The 20296-nt window shown below is 38.7% G+C and overlaps 1 protein-coding gene across 1 annotated transcript in view; it reads right to left on the reverse strand.

Moving 5' to 3' along the window:
• Positions 1-2716: 2716 nt before the first annotated feature.
• PTPN12 (protein tyrosine phosphatase, non-receptor type 12) overlaps positions 2717-20296 on the reverse strand; it is a gene marked incomplete at its 3' end in the record, with an annotated part of 35976 nt that continues 18396 nt past the window's right edge. The window contains exons 11-12 of the mRNA XM_010073093.1: positions 13928-14013; positions 2717-3681 (exon numbers count right to left, since the gene is read on the reverse strand). Of these exons, the coding sequence (XP_010071395.1) occupies positions 2717-3681; positions 13928-14013 (1051 nt within the window). The remainder of the gene's footprint in view (positions 3682-13927; positions 14014-20296) is intronic.

Raw genomic sequence — 20296 nt, forward strand, 5'->3', positions numbered from 1 at the left:
ATTCTCTGCCCAGCCTGTATTTGTGCTTCACAGCTAGATAGCACAGCGCAAGGACACTAAGCAACGTTGCTTTTCGGGACTGCACCATGCGACAGTAAGTTCTAGGGAAGCTCCATATTAACCACTTCTCTAAAGCTCCAAGTCCCTGTTTTGCTTTCCAGGTCCATCTTGGGCCCTACCCAGGCTGGCTCCCACACCAGGGATATAAACCAGTTAAACAGTCTAGTGTGAGGTTTACTGGCCAAAAGGGTAAACAGGAACCAGAGGAGATGGCTACCCTTGGTGCCAGGAACACATTGTCCCCAGTCTGTTCCCTCGTGCCTCTCAGCAGTGCACTAACACAAGCTGTTCAGGCAGCAAAAGCCCCACTCCGGCCTGCTAAGGCACCAGGAGTAGAAATTAAAGGTTTAACACAATTCAAAGTAGCTGCTGCCATAAGGAGTCACATCTGACAGCTGTATTCTACACAGGATTCATAAAAAGCTGAACACACGTTTCAACTAACGAAGCCATGAAGCTTGCCCTGCCAACACGGCAGCAGCAGGGACAGGAACTCCAGCACATTTTACAAGCCATTGTGTTCAAAGTGACTTCTCTGAGACCTGCTCCATCTCAAGCTTACTATACAGCATAAGAAAACCTTCTTTTACTGAAATAGTCTCTATAAAATCAGCAAATGGAGTGGTACTATGGAGTATCAGGAACTGAAAGTGAGGTTTTGGGGGTTTGTTTTGTTTTAGGTTTTTTGTTTTGCTTTTTGTTGGTTTTGTGGGGTTCTTGTTGCTGGGGTTTTGTTTTTTAACCTCAGGGTACACCTACTTTTCACTTCATCTGAATTAAGAAAATGATTTAATTATGCGGTAAGATCACGTACACCAACAGTTACGGTTAAGCAACAAGGGTGCTGGTAAGTTCACAGGCAAGCTTCACTGATGACTGTACCCACATCCCCAGCTTCAGACAGGAGTCCTGAACAAGTATCAAAATAAAACTATAAAACATGTTTTAAGATCACTGGTGTAAAGCGATCTAACCTTATATTCTTCAGTCTGAGATGGATTACAAGACCTGCAACCTGTATATAAAATGGGAAGTGTTCACTACTGTATAAAAGAGAACATATACATCCTCAATAACAAGAGATAAATTATAAACAATTCCTATAAAAATCTCAAGCCATTCCTGTGAAATCAGCAACATACCAGCAGCACAAAGGCTGTACTGTTATTTCAGGATGTTTCTGATATGCAGCTACATGAAACAAATTCTGAAGTGATATTTCTTCCATTTATGACATATCACTTATTTTATTTGCATATTCTTACAGTATACACATAAAGAGATGTGTAGAGAGGGAACAATTTTCAAAGAATGATAAACAATGATTGCCTGGGGAAAGAAGGAAAAAAGCCTGGCTAAAGCAATGTTGGAAAAATACTATAGCATGCAAATCTACCAAAAACAAATCCAAGGAGTACTGCTTGGTATAAACTTTGAAGTAACTATGACACAAAGGGCTTTTTAAAAAGGACAGAGCATTTTTAAAGTCTTGCAGGTTAAAAAAAAAAAGATGACATACGTGCAAGTGTTGTTTTGTTCGTATACATAATATCACAAAAGCTATAGAAACACGTTGTTTTTAAAGCTACAAAATAGTTCGTGTTTCTGAATATATGACTTTGGTGAAAACCTAGTTCACAAAGCATGTATTTTCAATACAGCTGCCTCTGCATCTTGCATCATACCCTGAGCCCCATTTCACCTCAGCAAGTCACGTAGCCTGTAGAGACTCCTGAAGGGAGGGCATCACTGTAAGGGGCTCCTAGCACAAGAGTCTGATCTAAATACAGAAGCTCAAGTTTTCCTTTCAGCTCCACAGCCTTACTACACACTCTGTTGGACTTTGCACAGGCAGTCACCAAGACCTAATTTGTTCTTTGCAGCTATGTCCTCCATCTAATCTAAGTGTGCCAGCCTCACTGAAATATGAATATGAATATTATAGAACCCTTTTGCCTTCAATAGATCATGTAACTTTCTGCAAAAGCACTCTTGCAAACTTTCTTTGCTCAAAAAATTCCAAAAAGCAGTAAAAGATTAAAAGAAACTGAATAAATTTCTAAGCACTACTAAAGCAGAACTTGTACTTTTAGATGAACAGCAATATTAATTTGTCTCCCTCAGCCATGTACAGAAAAAGAGGAAAGCAGGGCTAAATATTTACAATGCCATTAACATGCAGAAGCCAAATCAGGAGCAACTTCAAAGACTAATACAGTTAAAGAGTTTACATCTACATTTTTAGGACCAGCACATCAACTGGTAAGCATGAATTTGATGTGCGTTTGGACGAGCCTGTTTGAAATACTTTGACTACCCAAAATTGCCATTATTATAGACACTTCCATGAAATTGGATGTAGAGAAAAAGTTGAACCAACCAATAACAGAAACCTGCAACTAAGAATGCATTCATATCTCACAATAAAGCTTTTGAAGCAGCTGATCAAGGTCTGTAGTACCAGTAGTGTAACAGACATAGCTCACATACAAAACAAAAACTGGGAGGAAAAGAGCCCTTTCTGAAGCTGCCATACTACACTGTTTAAATTTATAATGCCATTTTCTAAACGTAAAGAAATTGATGTTGTCCAACTCTCCATCTACAGATGCAACAAGGTTAAAAAGTAGCACTTCTGAACCACAGTGGGACCTACCTTTGCCATCTTCAGAACATGCTACGGCTGTTAAGTCTTGCCTAGCAATAGACATTGGCAATACTTTTCTGGCAGAAATGTTTTCAGTATTAGTGGCAGCAGAAACTGTGGCACTTGCGGTTGAAACATTAGATGCACTTTTGCTCATGGCTCCATCAAAATTAATCTCATCTGTGTCAGAATCATCTGAATGAAGAGGATTAGTGAAACAGAGAGGTGCTCGAACAGAAATAGTATTATGATCAACATTATCACTGGAAGGATGTTCAACTGTGGTGTTTGATACCAGAGAGAGAGTTTTAACACCATGACATAAGATGTCTGAAGGCATGTCTTCAGACGCTGATGTTCGCAGTGCATTTTCAGGCCCATGCAGCGACCACGTGGCATGTCCCTTTTCCGTCAGAGGCAGACGATCTGGTCTTGGTGGAGTATCAGAAACCTGCTGACTCTGCGGACTTTCCGGTGAAGGTATTAAGGCTGTGCTAGACTGTGGCACGCTGCATTCCACACAAGAGTTTTGAGAAGCATCTACAAATGAATCCCCTGAAATCTGTTCCTGTGACTTAAAGCTCTTATCAACTACACAGGATGACACAGGCTTAATTTTAATTGCATGTCCCCTGTTCAACAGGGTGTTCCCATCAAAGCTTCGTGGTCCCTCCTGAAGAGGCACCTTCTTGATTTCAAAACTTAGGTTGCGCTCCAGCCTTTTCTCTGCACGTTCACTGGGTTCATTCTTCCCTGAATGTTCTATTGACTTATTGTAATTCTCATTGAGGTCTGTTGAATGCTCTGACAAAACCATGTGCAAAACTGGCTTTGGATGGTATCGATCATTGTCCTGCCACACGGTAGTGACTGTTGGATAAGCTGATGGGGGAGATGGTGTTAAGATTGGTGGTACTGGCTGAGGCTCTGGAGGTTGCAAGATTTCTTCTTTAGCATCTCCTTCTACAAGGCAACTGCAACAAAACCAAAACACAGTTATGTCAGTTTTCTGTATTTTGACAATATTTTAGATATCTATCTGCGCAGTAGTAATGCTTTCATACCAGCGCTGAACTCCAAGCAGCACACCCACTGCATACAGACAACGGTTATAAAATATGACTAATGGGGTAGGCAAGAACTAAATCAACACACTCAAAACGTCTTTCAGAATATCACAAAGACACACATTCAGGCCACAGCTAATCCTCACTGATAGTTCAGAGATCGCTCCTGTCCTTTCCCAGATGCATTTTTTCAGACTCCGTAAGAAAGGCCCTCTTGTGGCAGGGCTTTGGTACATGTTTTGCTTTCTTAGGAAGCGGATCAGACGAACTCAACGTACGGAATTCAATTTTCAATACAGCCAAGGAAAAAAAGTCTTAAAAAAACCCAACCTTACAGCCTGCTTAATACCAAATATCTTCCTTTATTTTTATTTTTCTGCACACGTCCAGGACGATTTTATTTTCGTATTTGTGTATTTAATAGTTTCTCCACAGTTGTAGGGCTAACGATGCAGACCAAATTTAGCTGACATGAGGTGCACTGTACAAAAACCATTCACAGTAGAATATATGATCCGAATTACAGAGCATATTAGTGAGACCACAGCACTTATTATTACAGCTCATCTTAAGCTACTTAAAAGGAGAAGCTTTCTGGGCATATGAGCAATTTACTGTCAGATTAGATGCAGAGTATTTGACTATAAACATTTTGCACAACTGATTAAGGTCTTGTCTACAAACAGGAATTAAGCATTTTCATTCAGACCTTTTACAAATATTTCCTTTGATTATGTAAGACTAGTAGCAGTAATAACTGTGGTGCAAAACAAATGCATGACAAGAACAGAAATACTACGAAATAACTTAAAGAAATGATACTTTCTATCCAGTCAGAAAAATCAAAGCACAATGGATGACGGTTTGCAAAGGAGCATGATTTGGCCACATGCTTGAGCTCAGAAACCAGCTCATTTTGCGTACAAAGCTCAGATAACTTCCTGCTGTTGGCAGGGATGTCATTCACGCAGAAGTAATAAACCCTCTATACGCAGGCCAGCACATAGTGTCCAAAACGGTGATATTTAGAAGACAGATGCTCCCATCTCCCCATGTTAGGGGAACAGACAGTTCCCAGGGTCACAGAATCTACTGGCAAGTTCAGGTGGCCCGCCCCAGCACCCAAATAACCTTGAACAAGCAGGAGTCAGCCAAATCCCTCTGTACCTTTAGGTTTTTGGGACAATCTATGTCAGAGACATCATAAATCACCCAAATCCAGCTCTGCAGCAGGAGACTTGGAACCTTCCCTTGGAGATATGGTTATAGCAGGACATTCTCTTCCCCTGAAAATGAGGTCGCCGGTAGACCTTGGACTGTACCTTCCTTTCACGATCCAACATCCTGAAGAACCGAATCTATTCAAAAGACTGTTCACAGTATTCTTGTGAAATAGACTTTGATTTGCAAATGAATCCACGGCTACACAACAAAAGCCAGAAAGCACAGGCTTCCAACAGGGCAAAAAGTCTTACTACCTGCTAGATGACAGATAACTGACAGTATTCTCCTGCTGCATTCATGTAAAACTTGGGAGAACACAGTATATCTGGTAGGTCTGGAAGAAGGTGTGCCAGTAATAACTCTCATGTTGTAAGGAGCAGCAGCATGACATGCAGATTATATTCCCCAGGCCCTGTACTTTCAGGCCATTTAAACAGAACTTCCATGACAGCGGCAGTAGTTACCAACTCAGATGAAGAATAAGAATGAAAAAGTATTTGTATTTTAGAGACTTGACAGATTCTGTGGAAGAAAAAGAAATCTCGTAATGAGCCATCAGCTGCATAATGAACCCACACCTTCAGAGCTTGTAGGTGAAGTCTGGCATCCAAATACAGGTTGCCATTTGGCTTGGAACAGTCAGGAAGCGTCCAGCTCTACTGCTATCTGTCTTGCTCCTACAAATCTTTCACAGAGGAAGCCCAGTCTGAAATCAGGAGTCTAACACAGGCCTAATAAATTTCAGCAGCCGCAGGGGAGATCCATGAAATCTCAGCTGACAGCCACAAAACTGAATTGCTAGTCCTTCCCCACGGGCACTATTTAAGTGAAGCACAAAAAAGCATTGAGTATTAAACACGCTGGTTCCACTGCACTGGCATAAAGCCAACAGTTGGTCACTTTTAAGAATTATAGGGAGTAGGGCTAAACCCCCCACAATTGCGCAAGAATTCCTGATTGTTTATTCACAAGTGAAAGGCACCAAACAGGCTCTCACTACTTGTCTGTATGTCACATCACAAACAAAATCAAAGCAATACTATTAGCTTCCCTACTTGCAAACAAGGTCTAAAAGGGACTTAACCAGTGAGTGACAATTCTTGAGACTATCATGACCTATGTAAACACACTTGTATCTTCTACAATATTGAAAGCATACCTGTCTTGGGACAGACTACATGAGTTTCATCCTTGTGATTTCATTAGCACCTAGCTACAGCATTATGGGATGGATAACCATAATCCTTACACAAGAGATTCCAATCTGAAGAGAACTGTTTGGCTTTTCAGTTTATGAACGTCCCCACCCACTGAAGGGCTGCAAGCTCCCCAGCTTCCAAATTACCTTCTACAAGTTGCTATATCTTTGTACCTGGAAAACCCCATTTCCTCCTGCGGTTCTCCCAGGTGCCTTCTTCCATTCTCTGCCTGTCTGACTCCTGTCACAAAGGGTCGGGCCTCAAATTCCTTCTCTTCCTCCCCAACTTGCACTTGTACATCACTATTTTGCTTTACATTAAGATAAGAGGAATATAAAGCATATCAAAACAACTTAATCAAAAGTAATTTGGGAACTGTTTTGCCTCTAGAGGTTCTTGAAAAATTAACAAACTTGAGAACAAGCCGTTTGCTTGAATTACTAAAGATAAGCCAAGCAAAAAAGAAAAAGTCTTGCTCCAACTTAATACGCACTAAGGAGGACAGGAGAATTTCCCTTGGATTTCTCTCCTCTATTCAAGGGTCGGGGGGGGAGAGGGGACAGAGAGAGTTCACTTGCATAAAGGGTTACACGGCCCCTGTACCAGCAGTGATGCTCAGCAGTAATCTCCACTAAATCCTCCTACTGAAAATGAGGTTTTTTCCTTATTGACCTCATTTTCCTGACCCAGAGTTATACATGCAATCAGCAAAACTGATTTCTTATCTGGTACAGACATAACATTAAGCATTACAATTAGCTAAAGAAGCAAATTATCATTAAACCAGATATGACAAGATTATGGCCCATAATACTAGTCAAAATTCATTAAGTTCTTCACTGATGACTGTTTAATGAAATCACTCTCCCATTTGATTCACCAGTAAACAGAACCCCACATGTACACAAACAGCCCCCTGAGAGGTATGTGTAGAACTGCTGATACAGGAAATACTGCACAAGTCAGCAACCCGAGTCATACCCTTGTTTCATCATCTTCCTCGTACACAGCTAAACAGAGCTATTAAAAATTCCCATTATATTTGACGTTAAATTGCATTCCTTCCCCCTTAAATGAGAGCTTACAGTGATCAAATGAGAAATTCTCTATTAAAATCATTCTTTGCCGTATTACTATCGAGAGATATCCACCCTCAGAAAATGAGACACCCAAATAGTATTCTGGTGTAATTTTTTTTTAAGGAAATAGATGCCACCCAGGATTTCCTGGTCTTCTCTGTAACAATGTTTCCATTTTACCGACATCATAGTATTCTTATTTCACTTATTCTGCATTGTAAATAATGTTTTTGTTTCTTTTTAGGAAGTGGAAATATTAGAATACATATACCTTTAAGAGGTCTTTGTTTGTCAGTAGCTTTTTCTAAAACGCTTGCCAGAAAAACTTGGACATTTTGGGCTGCTGCATAATGCTTTCTTTGGGCACTTCCTCCAACAGCTGTGCTCTATAGACATTTCTCCTCCCTGGGGCAGAAAATTATCTGAAGATGAACTACTAATATTATTCCAAACAACAGGAGACGGTATAGTAAAAACAGCTTGATTGAACTTACCAGGAAACTAATAGAAAGCTCACGAAAGAGGATATTGAGACTGAAAAGAGTCAGTGAACCAAAGAATGCCAGACCATTTGAGAAAGCAAAGTAAGCTTTCCTGTATTAGATCTTTAAATTATCCCTGCATAGCTTTTATATATTGCAAAAGCCAGCATTTCTCAAGTGCATTTGTAAAATCACTGTCCGATAAAAAACAGAAAGCCCTCTCATAACTCAGCCTTGACAGTGTCTCTTCATATACAACTGCTACCGATTATCCTGCAATTCCACTACCTCTGCAATTCCCCATACACAACTGTACATGGAATTTCCCTGGGTGATCAAGGCAGCTTTTCATACACTCTCAGTGCCACACAATCTGAGCAGCTGATGCAGTGCCTTAGTGCGAAAAACCTCAAAGTTAATGGCTTCTTAGCTGTCAGGTAAACCACACATTAGACAATAATATTTTTAAATTATTTGTCATACTAAAAATTAATTCATTCTAATTTGTCAAAAGTATAATAATTTGTCAAAAGTATAATAATTTGTCAAAAAAGGGCCCTCCCACAACTTTCCGCCAAAAATGTACACATGGAAGAAAAAAAAACAACCAAAATGAAGCAATGGCAACACTACTTTTGCTTTTTCTCCAATATATTCTAAATTTTTAGAATGCTTTAAAATCTAAGCTAATCCAGCCTTAATGGAAAAGAGCTATATTATTGAAAGAGGGCACCATGGGTTCAGATTTAAATGAAACTTGGCCAGTGTTCAAAAAGAAAAAAACCAAAACCCTGACGTAATCCATGGCTATTCTATGCAGCATACTGTAGGGTTTTATTTTCAAATAAAAGAGAGTGATGCCAAGGTCATGCAATGCAGCTGGTATGATCAACCAAAAATAGTTACCAAGCTCTACATCCTCCCTCATAATTAAAATAGGAAAATTAAACTCAATGTAAGCAGGCTGAAGCTAGACAACCACATTATTCTACTTAAGCATTAAATCACTGCCATCCATGTGGAAGAAAAGCTGCAGTTCAGTGAAGCTGCCACAAACTATACTACAGATAATTTATATAAAAGTATAAGGAATGAGTAAAAATAACCAACTGGTGATTTTTTTCTTGTAGAATTTAGTTACGTGAGGCTTTTTTGTATAATTGTGACACAGAAATCAGAGTGATAACTAACACCAGTCCATGGCTTTTATCTTCGCTTTGCAGAATATGCAAAGAGAGGGTTCCGTAGGGCTTGAACTGAAACAGAATTACATGCAACCCTTGAAATGTATTTTAATGTCATTAGATTGAAGTCCAAGCATAATCTGAAGAAGTTGATACACTATTTCACCTTTTCTCCTTCAGACAGTAGCACATAGCTCTTCACTACACTGCATACAAAAAACACTATTACCTCATCTTTTCGTGATTTATGCCTCAGTTCCTCCATTTCTTTCGAATTGCATTTGAATTTGATAATAAGGAATCTTCTGTAACCAAGTCTATAACAATCCCTTTTTCCAAATACTTTAGAAGGAACTACTAAACACACAAATATTTCAAGGACTAATCATTAAAGGTATTAAGATGCTCCCTCTGAATTTTCCCTCTGAAGTACCAATCGTTGCTTCTAGATTTGTAGTTAGAACTCCAATTTTACAGTAATGTAAAAATCACATACAGTCCTAAATTGTAAATTTCCATCTTTGGTTATCTACAGTCTTATATCTAGCAATAAAGTAAAAACTTACTTATGCCTTCTTCATGCCTCAACTTGAAAACAGTTAAACACATCTAACAAAGAATGCTTTCTACCCCACTGAGCCTGAGCCCTCCAAAGAAATTTAACATAGATGTAAGCTCAAGGCAACTTTCACAAGAAGTGACTATAAACTGCAAAGCCAAGCAATTTCCCGAATAAGTTGCTGATGTATGCACTCATGAGTTGTCATTTACCTCTGTAATAATCAAGGAGTAATATTTGAATTTTTTTAACATTGACATCAAATGTATAATACATGTTAACTTGAATGACTACATTCACATATTGTACAGTGAATATGAATTACATCAAAGCATTACAAGGTGATAAAATGAAGGCAATAAAATTCCAGAATCTCTGCAAAACAAGTACAGCTAGATACTTCGTGGCAAGTTAATAAAAGTAAACAAAATTCCAATTTGATATTGATTTAATATCAATAGCCTAAACATACTTCTAACTTCCAAGAAGAGACAAACATAAAAGAAGCCTACAAAAGTAAAATTAGAAGTTCCACTTTGTAGGACTCCTTCCCCAAGACATCCCCAAGCTGATGGAAGTACTGAAAGGATTATATTATAATATTATAATATCAAAAGAAGCATTAGCAGCAGGTCGAAGGAGGTGATTCTCCCCCTCTGCTCTACTCTTGTGAGACCCCACCTGGAGTACTGTGTTCAGATGTGGGGACCCCAACATAAAAAAGACCTATACCTATTGGAGCAAGTCCAGAGGAGGGCCACGAAACTGGTCAGAGGGCTGGAGCACCTTCCAGATGAGGACAGGCTGAGAGAATTGGAGTTGTTCAGCCTGGAAAAAAGGAGGCTCCAAGGAGACTTAATAGTAGCCTACCAGTACCTGAAGGGGGCTACAGGAGAGATGGGGAGGCACTCTTTATCAGGGAGTGTAGTGATAGGACAAGGGGTAATGGGTATAAGCTGAAAGAGGGCAGATTTAGACTAGACATTAGGAAGAAACTTTTCACTGTGAGGGTGGTGAGGCACTGGATTCTATGATTCTATGATCCTAAGATTAATTATTCCTCCTTGAATATGCTTCCAATCTTATACAGCAAAAAAATTTAGTGGCATCTCATGCTGATTTAGTACAGACATGAGAGTTAACTTGGTACTATCTACACTTCTAAGAGGAGGACATCTACAAATTTAAAGATAATACAGAGATTACCTGTCTACGATCCTGTCACATAGAATAGAAGGGACAGGTGAGAAAGCCACTACAATGTACTGGGTGGTTTAGCCACTGGAAAATGCTGCAGAGGAGATGTCACCATCTCACCCAGCAAACAGCCTCAGGGCTGTCAGAAAACAACTAACAGGAACCATAATCATTACCAGCTAAGCAAACATAGCTTTGTCTGATAGCAATATGGAAGACAAGCACCCTGAGGTCAAGAGCTGTAAGCCAATTTTCCTCCTGATTGTTCAGCATCATCACAGGCAGGTTCACCTGAAACCAAGCTGGCACACAGTACTGTGAACAGTATTAGTCACTGTAGCCCTTTTTGCTTTAGAAAAAAAACAATGGTTAAACCTTCCCTTAAAAAAAAAAAAAAAAAAAAAAAAAAAGCAAGTTGCATTACTAATTATACATTCCAGAGCTAAGTGCGACACAGCATATAAAATATTTTAAAGCCTTATTCCTTCTAAAATAATATTACCTTTAGGAACCTGCTTGTAACTTCTTCTGAGACAGTGCATCTACAACTCAAGTACACATTTGGCTGGCAACCTAAAAATGTTACTGAGCAAAATATTTTAAGCAAGTTCCCAGAGAAAATTCTAAATCAAACTAAAAATGTGGGTTAAACTAGATTATTTCAGAGGACCTATTGAATGTGAACTTATCTGTAAAGGCAATGACTGTTAGACACCACTCGAAAACATTCAGTACAGAAAAGTTGTAGACAAATACTTAAAATAGTTGTACCAAGATATTTTTAGTCACAGCAATGCAGAGAAAAATAATAGAAGGAACATTAAAAAAAAATGGTAAGAATGGTTTGGGGAAAAAAGCTACAGATGCAATAAGGAGATGTATCATCTTTAACAGTTTCCTTCTCCATATGGGGACTAGATTAGAATCTTTCACAGATTCTGCTCTCCCATCTTCCCCAGGAAAAGGATGTCAACCTATGCCAGAACATCCACAATACACAAAACCTGGCTCCAAGTCCTGACTGAATCAGGCTGCAGATTTGTAAAATTACCTCCTACATCAAGAAAAAACAGGATCATCAGAGGATATTTTGAGTAGATGTGACTAATAGCAAACAAAGTCTTTCCTCAGAAGCACCTTCCATGAGAGGTGTAATTAATTGTTTTTCAAAAATAACCTCCATTTGAAAAAGACAACAGCTTTACTAAAAGCTTCCATTTATTCAACTCCAAGGAACCAATCTTCCTGCCAGTGCTGGCAGATGGGAAAGTATGAGTTTATGGAATCAGGCCCAAAAAAGACCAGGTTTTATAAGAGATTAAAATATTTTCACTTAATAATGCAGTAAGTAAAGAACAATGCAACACAGATGAAACAACAGGTGTGAGCTAAAACATAAATTATGCATTTATGATCATTACATGAATATACGAAAATTATAAAAACTTAGGTACACCTAAGATTATTTCAAGGAACATTAATGAGGAAATCACCTATTGGACAGAAATATCTAAGTTCAGTGACTAAGTTTCAAGAAGAGCTTGGACCCCATTGTGAACACAGGTTAGCAGACTTCCAACTTCTCTGTCATCATCTTCATCTACATAATTGAATACAATCACATTACCATCAATCTCAAGAAGGTAAAAATTATATTACCCACATAGCACAAACTGTGCCATTTGTTTGTGAAAAGCCCCAACTCATTTCCATCTCTCTCTTTACATATCGTATTCTCTAACTTCTGCCTGACATAACTAATGCTAAGTTAACTATAACAGCTGCTTATATACTTATCCTACTGTATCACTAATGGCTGTTATCATACGTTATTTACAAAGTTATCTTATTGCAAATACCATCCCTGGGGCCACTAAAGATGTGGAGCACTAGATCCATTTAGGTTCTTGGATACCCTCATGAGAACAGGCATTAGAATTGCACACAAAATTCCAGATCTGGTCCAAATCACTAATTGATAGCAAAGTGGAACACTTCTATATCCACTTTTAAACTGTGTTTATTGCTGTGACAAGATGATGATGTTGCAATACTGAATATACACACACACTGCTACCTATTCTGAGTTACCAATTTTCAAATGGCTGCTGTATCCAATTACATTTCCTATACACACACTATATTTAAAATTCCTTCTTTACCAAACCTGGAATAGTTTAGGATTTAAAATTAATTTTGTTGTATAATCGCTGCTCTCATCTTGCTAGCCCCTTGAAAATGAGCTCACTTTACCACATCATTTACCCTGCCAAATGCAGTACTGTAAAGAAGGGGTTAATGCTCATCTTCTACCTTTAACCTTTAAAGTATCAAATGAACAGGAATTCCCACTACTGACCTGACCTTGCACTACTCCAATTTGATTCTATTTCAAAGCACTAAAACTACTTTCCTTATATGACTAAATGTTATACAAGAATATCAACTGGCTGGTGGTTTCTTACATCATTCTACAACTTCAGGAAACCCAAGTGCTTACCTTAAATGTCTGTCTAGCTACAGGCAATGTAGCACAGGCAAGACACCCGCCAAAGGTCCCTATAAGCCTTCCAGAAACTAGCTAGGCAACTTCAGAGGAGTTGCTTCTCTAGGTGTCTAACACTCAGGTTGGGGTATCCATTTCAGGCAGGCAAACCTGTTCATTCAGATTGAGTTTTGACCTCCTTGAAGTCAAGTCAATATATCTTAAGAGCTAGACAGGAATTTTTTTTTTCTCTGTTGAATGAAAGGATTGGTGAGGCAAATTTTTCTTCTCAATAAGAAAAGCATTTTATTGTTATATTCTAGTCAACAGCAGCACTAATCTGTGAGGTAACATTTTCTTGAACAAATGGGTATTTTTCTTTATGTTTTTGCTTGCAAAATTGAAGGTTCAGCCGTCATTTGAGCCTATTTCGAAGTACGTTTTGCTACTATCACCTAGCAGAATTAGAGCACAAGTAGATCTAACGTACCTGACTGCTAAAGCACTGTCTACTCACATATGGTCACTGCAAGATTCGTATATTCAAATACAGACTTTGAAGATATTCAAGCTTATATTTACAGAGCCAATTATAAGAATTCTATTTGTACGATGTATATTTCTATTATCAATAGAAAATTGCATCTCAAAGGTCTTTGTAGTATCAGCAGTTTTATTCTACTTCTTATTTATGAAGCATGCCAATCTGTCAGCTTAAAATAGTATATTAACATAGTTAACTACCTGCGGGTCCGTGGAGGCTTTGGTGGAGGAGAATCCTGTTTCTCAGCATCTGAAGAACTGACAGCATTCTCTGTGTTATTTTCATCCTGATTAAAAGAAAATGTTTTCATTCATGGCTGTAAAGCTGATACACACAATACTTCAACTGTAAAGTCCAAAGATCTATCATGATACTTGAAAATAATGTATGAGAATATTACATCTTTTTGACTACTATATAAAGATCACTTTCAAAATTACATGCAGATTAAATTCTACTCTAAATTCATAATATTTTATATTTTGTGCATCCAACTTCAAATTTTTGATGACTAAACATTTTGTTTTCAATGCAACTGTATAATCCAGAAAATTCTCAAAAGCTAATCTTTCAGACTACTAGTGAGCACACTCCCTTATGATCGCCAAATCATTCATATTGAAAGCATTTATTTTCCAGTCAGTTTAATTATTTTCACTTGTACAATCAGTCCACTGAAGATAAGACTAATCCACAGTGCAGTAAGAAAATGAGAATTTCAGCTACTGTAAATTGACAAGTGGCTAAGATTTAATGCATTGTTCTAAAATACTTTCAAGTCACCTCCTATTTTCATACAATGAAGATCAACTTACTCAGCAAACCATGAAAATTTTTATTTCGCTGTAGGACCATAAAAGACATATTTTACATATGCCTATATTTGTAAATATATGTATCCATACACATTTACATGTATATACATGTAAAATATTGGTGTGGGTTAACCCTGCTTAGCAACTAAGCACCACAAAGCCAATCACTCGTTCACTCATTTCTCCCCTTCACCCCTGGAGGGGGAAGAGGAAAGGCAAAAAAACTTGTGGTCATGTAAAGTTGTTTAGTAAGCAAAGGAAGAGTGGGAGAAGAGAGAAAGAAAACAATGCAAAAGAAATCACTCACCACCTCCCACAGGTAGACCTGTGCCCAGGCAGTTCCTGAGCAAAAGATAGCTAACCTCACTGAACCCCCACCTCCTGAAGTTTTCCCTCTTTATTGCTGAGCTTGACATTATAGGATAGAATAGAATCATTAAGGTTGGAAAAGACCTCAAGGATCATCAAGTCCAACCCAACACCACCTAACTCATTAAACCATGTCCCTTAGCACCACATCTACACGTTTCTTGAACCCCTCCAGGGATGGTGACTCCACCACTCCCCTGGGCAGCCTGTTCCAATGCCTGAGCACTCTTTCAGTGAAGAAATTTTTCCTAATATCCAGCCTAAACCTTCCTGGTGCAACTTGAGGCCATTTCCTCTTGTACTCTCACTTGTTACTTTAGAGAAGAGGCCAGCACCCACCTCACTACAACCTCCTTTCAGGCAGTTGTAGAGAGTGATAAGGTCTCCTCTCAGCCTCCTCTTCTCTAGACTAAACAACCCCAGCTCCCTCAGCAGCTCCTCATAAGACCTGTGCTCCAGACCCTTCACCAGCTTCGTTGCCCTTCTCTGGACCTGCTCCAGCACCTCAATGTCCTTCTTGTGGTCAGGGGCCCAAAACTGAACACAGGATTCAAGGTGCGGCCTCACCAGGGCTGAGTACAGGGGCACAATCCCTTCCCTCATCCTGCTGGCCACACTATTCCTGACACAAGCCAGGGTGCCGTTGGCCTTCTTGGCCACTTCTGGGCACGCTGCTAGCTCATGTTCAGCTGGCTCTCAACCAGCACCCCCAGGTGCATTATATGATCTCATGGAACAGTTATCATATCATTGTCTGCTAGTGCAAAGAATCTATTATAAAATTATTTTCCTCTGTGTACTAAGTGAAGCTTTTCCTACGAAGAAAAAAACCAAGATCTTTCAATCTTTCTTATTGTTCTTCACTAACCCCCTCCATTAACTATCTGTCCAATACAATACTCCAGAAGCACTCCAGCAGAAATACCCCATTGTTCCTACACCAATGGCTCATGTTAGCCCTTTTAGACAACTGCACAGGGAGTTCATTGTCCTGCAGACCACTGGCTGTAACTACCAATTTTTATTTTTTTTTGAGTGAGATTCAATTAGCAGATAACAGCCACTTACATTTAGGTGACCACAGCTGAAACTCCCATTGCAGTCAACCAAGGCTGGTTGGTTTTGAGCCATGAGACCTCATGGAACTATTCAAGCAACTAGACAATAAGCTGGAGATGAAGGTAACAAATCAACTGGCCCCACTGACTACATTTGGAGCTCAGACATCTAGACCACATGCAAAGCCTCAGTTCCAAATGAAATTCTGCACCTTTTTGTTTCCAGATCCGACCCTTTATATTTTGCAACATTAAAGCACACTCTTGCTTAATTTGCCAAAAGCCCAGATTTTTTTGTATTTATGTCACAATACACTGTTTCTTTAAATCTCTGTTATTTCTATTAATAATGATTTTTGGTTTCCCTGGGCTAATGCATAAAAAAAGCAATAGCCACATCAGGACAACTGATCACATTGTACCTTATTGAACTATGATTATTATCCATTGGTTGGCTCTCAAAGTTAAGTGTACTGTGAAGTAGGTTTTAATACATTTAATGTACTGGGTTTTGTAACATTCTAGCTTCTTGATAAACAACATTGGTAGCAAGTCAAATGCCTTCAGACATTTATTGCATCAGCACTACCTCCACAATCATTCTCAGCAAAAGGTGCTGTCATCACGATATACCATCCAAAAAGCAATTGTCCAGAAGAGCAGAATGACAAAAATGGCCAAAGAGAGATTAACAAAAAAAAGTTACACTTGATCTGTAAACTGAATGCAGGACCTGGTTATCTTATCTAGGCACAAAGGTACCCTTTTAAGTCCTTTGACAGTTTTCTATGACATGCTGCAACACATTAAAGGCTCAATGAACTTTTAAAATCTAGCTGCAAAACAGTGGAGACACGCTAGTTTTTTAAAAAAATAATTTTTTTTTCCTAGTCATTGATGGAATGAAACATTACCATGGGACATGGACATCCAGCCCCTCAATTACCCTCCTCAAATATGCAGAAAAGCAATTTCGAGCTTTTTGACATCAGGTAACAGGTGATTGTACAGACCATTTTATCCTTAACATACATGAAAATTAATTTTTTTGTCCTTATTCAGGTAGAATGCTATTCTGAAGGTTGGTGCCAAAGATGCTGAGGCTCACAGTGTCCAACACCAGCAATTCAGCTTCTTGCTCAATGGTTGTGCTGTGTTCCTCCCCGCTTCCCCAACTTGTGCAAAGTAAACTCGGAATTTCTCCCATATGTAGTCACTACTATGGATAGCACTAAATGCACTGATAGTGTACTAGAGAGGCCCCTTTAATCATAAGTACTAGAGTTAGAAACTAATGCAACTGCATCCTCAGAACAGAGCAGGCTGATCACCTTGTTTAAGCACCACAACACATCCAAGTTTCATAAGGCAGAGGGATATTAGAACGAGTGAGACTCCAGAGGAGGAGTTCCTCCCCCTTACCACCACCTTCTCCATCGTACAACAGATCAGAAAAGTATTGCAGTTCAGTTCCACCAGCTCAGAAGTTTTGAGGAACACATTTCTTATTTATGTGCTCCGTTTTCTAAAAGGTACCGGCAAGGGAAAGGGTGTGCCTGTTGGCTGTGGTGTAGACTAACTTGTCCAGAGAACAAACCAGCAGCTGCATCCCTGTCCTTCTATGTTTGTAAAGTGAAGTGTTTGTGAACAGAATGTTTCCTGAGATATGCTTTTCTCCCAGGTGGAAAGAAAAGCCTATTAAAGAAGCTAACATAGGTCAAAGTTTTTTTAAACTCTATGTACAGTAAGAAGCTCTTTCTAGTTGAGACAGGCAGAAGTAGCTGAAGAGGCATGGCCATTTTTGCTACTAGTAATAAGGCATATGGATATACCTTGCAAAAATAAAGTATAACTCAAATGTCTGAGGCACATCCACAACCACAGAGAGTTTACAAAAACAATTCCTTAAAAAAAAAATTTAAAAGAGGTACTTCACCACTTTGCTTAATTAGCTCAACAGGCTGATGTTTCTATGAAGGCTCCATTTACTTTTAAGACAACTCATTCCCCAGTATGTGGATTTTTACTCCAAAGGTTGAAAATGATAAAAGTTCAAGGCAGTAACCAAATGCACTAATCCACGCAGGAAAGAAAACAAGCCTCATATCAACTTTACACTGCTGCAGCATTTTTAAGTAATTGTGCTCAGGTACTGCTGATTCTCTTCTAGTTTTTAACTGAAGAAATGCTGCTTCCTGAACTCTCAGAGCAATGTTACCTTCTCGCACTTCTGTGTCACAAGAGATAGTGAACAACCAGTATTTTGAGCACCCTTGAGTGATATCAACTCACAGATTTCCCCTTCTGTCATATATAAAAATAAGTGAATTGGTAAACATGTAGAACAACTAGCATGGAGCAGAACAGAGGAAGCTCAAGTGCCAAAGTGAATGTAGGGTACCTAACAGGGATGACCTCATCTGTTGAGAAGAGCAGATGGCAGTATTAAGGAAAAGCCTTCCAGCCTTCCTAATCACAGCTTATTGGCATCAGTCAACACTCTTTTGCTTCTCAAGACAGATGTTGCATTCTCAGGCAGAATACAATTTTTTAAAGTATCAGCTTAGAAAAACCAGGACAACATACATAGTTCACAAGGGTCATAATACAGAAATTATTGTTTTGGGTTTTTTTTTAATGCATTAACTAATACGCAATTCAGTCAATTAAATAAGTGCTCAATGCAGTGCCCTGCTTCCTTACAGAATATACTTATCCTGTTGTGGTAGGCTTCTCACTATAAGAAAACAGAAGCATTAACAATATGTAGGTAAACAAAAGAATAGGAGCTTTCCCCAGCCTTTGCCTCTATATGCATCAACTGCTGAAGAGTTCAAGAGTTCCAACGTTCTCGTTAATTTGAGAGCGCAACTACTCAGATCAAGTGAAAATCCTCAGAGTTAGGAATTTCTAGGTATTCTGTAAAATTACATGCATACCTACACACACACACACACATATATATATACACATATGAAATATATGTATATCTACCTATGAAAGACTAGTTTAACAAATTAAAAATCCGAAGTCAAATACTTAGAATTGTAGATTACATCTAGTCTATAACTGTACAGAGTAACTCATGTTCCTGTGGCAATGCAGAGGAACAAGAAATTCTCATGACAGATGCAGTGTCTAAATTCAACTTGCTAAGCTGACCTAAATTGTGCTATCATCTCCCAAGGGCAGGTCTGCTCCCCACCTACTCCCTCCAATGGCTGAATCACTAGAGAGCTGTCACTAACTTTGAGCAAATAGAAGATCATAGTTTTAGACTGAGATTTCACAGGCACTGCCTAGAATTCAAAACCTTTTGCCCAGGAATTGCAATGCATAATTTTCTTTTGGAACTCACAGTGGAAATATTTCATGTCATTCAGAAGCTTTCTGTACTGGTAAAGTACTAGCAAATTTACTGCAAAGACTCTTCCAGAAGTAATCTCGTGGTTTCCCTTAAAAGGAATTGAGGCATTCCTTTTGCCCTTATCATAAAGCAGCATGGGAACCACAGAGCATCACTAGATAAAAAGATAAATACTTCAGACTGAAATGACACACTCAAATGATTCAGATTAAAACTTTCCAAGCATAAGCAAATAAGATAAATCTCTCTCTGAAGGCATATACGATCTTTTAGAATGCTACAATGGCCAAAAAAAATCTCTTTCCAAGCAGCAAAACAGTGAAGAGAATTTGAACACCAAAGTCTTTCCACTTAGATTCCAAACCACTAATGTTTTGAATATCAACACTCTTCTTATAGCAGCCGATTTCTCCTCAGCTTCTAAAAGTGCAAACAACTGCAGCAAAAGAACTCTGTCACTTTTACAGGAAGAAATGCAAGAGATACTTGAGAGTACTAGGAATGCCATATTTTGGAGAAAGTGTTTATTAATACAAGCTTCTATTAGTGGATAAGGGTAAAACAAGAACATGAAGTACTATAACATGCTTGTGATTTTTCAGGAGACAAAATTTAATAAGAAATATTTTTAAAGAGATTGTAAACTTTTTGTTGTCTTTTTATCAATTTTCCTTTTTCTACATACAGAACAGCCAAACTCGATTCAGACTTTCCAAGACAACCATGGTTCAATTCAGATCATGAAGATACCTCTGAAGTAACTCATAAAATATTCTACTGATAGAAATCTGGCTGATCTTATCAGATGATCAAGACTAATCAACTCACATGTTTCAAAGCTTCCAAACATAAAACCAAGTGTAATATTTTCACAGCAGTACTAACAAAGCCAATGATGGAGAGAAGCACGCAGTAAATGACTCCAAATACATGACAATACGATCAAGAGTTTCAGTGGGA

Source organism: Pterocles gutturalis, unplaced genomic scaffold (genome assembly GCF_000699245.1).
Source record: "Pterocles gutturalis isolate BGI_N339 unplaced genomic scaffold, ASM69924v1 scaffold1542, whole genome shotgun sequence".
Taxonomy (NCBI): Eukaryota; Metazoa; Chordata; class Aves; order Pterocliformes; family Pteroclidae; genus Pterocles; species Pterocles gutturalis.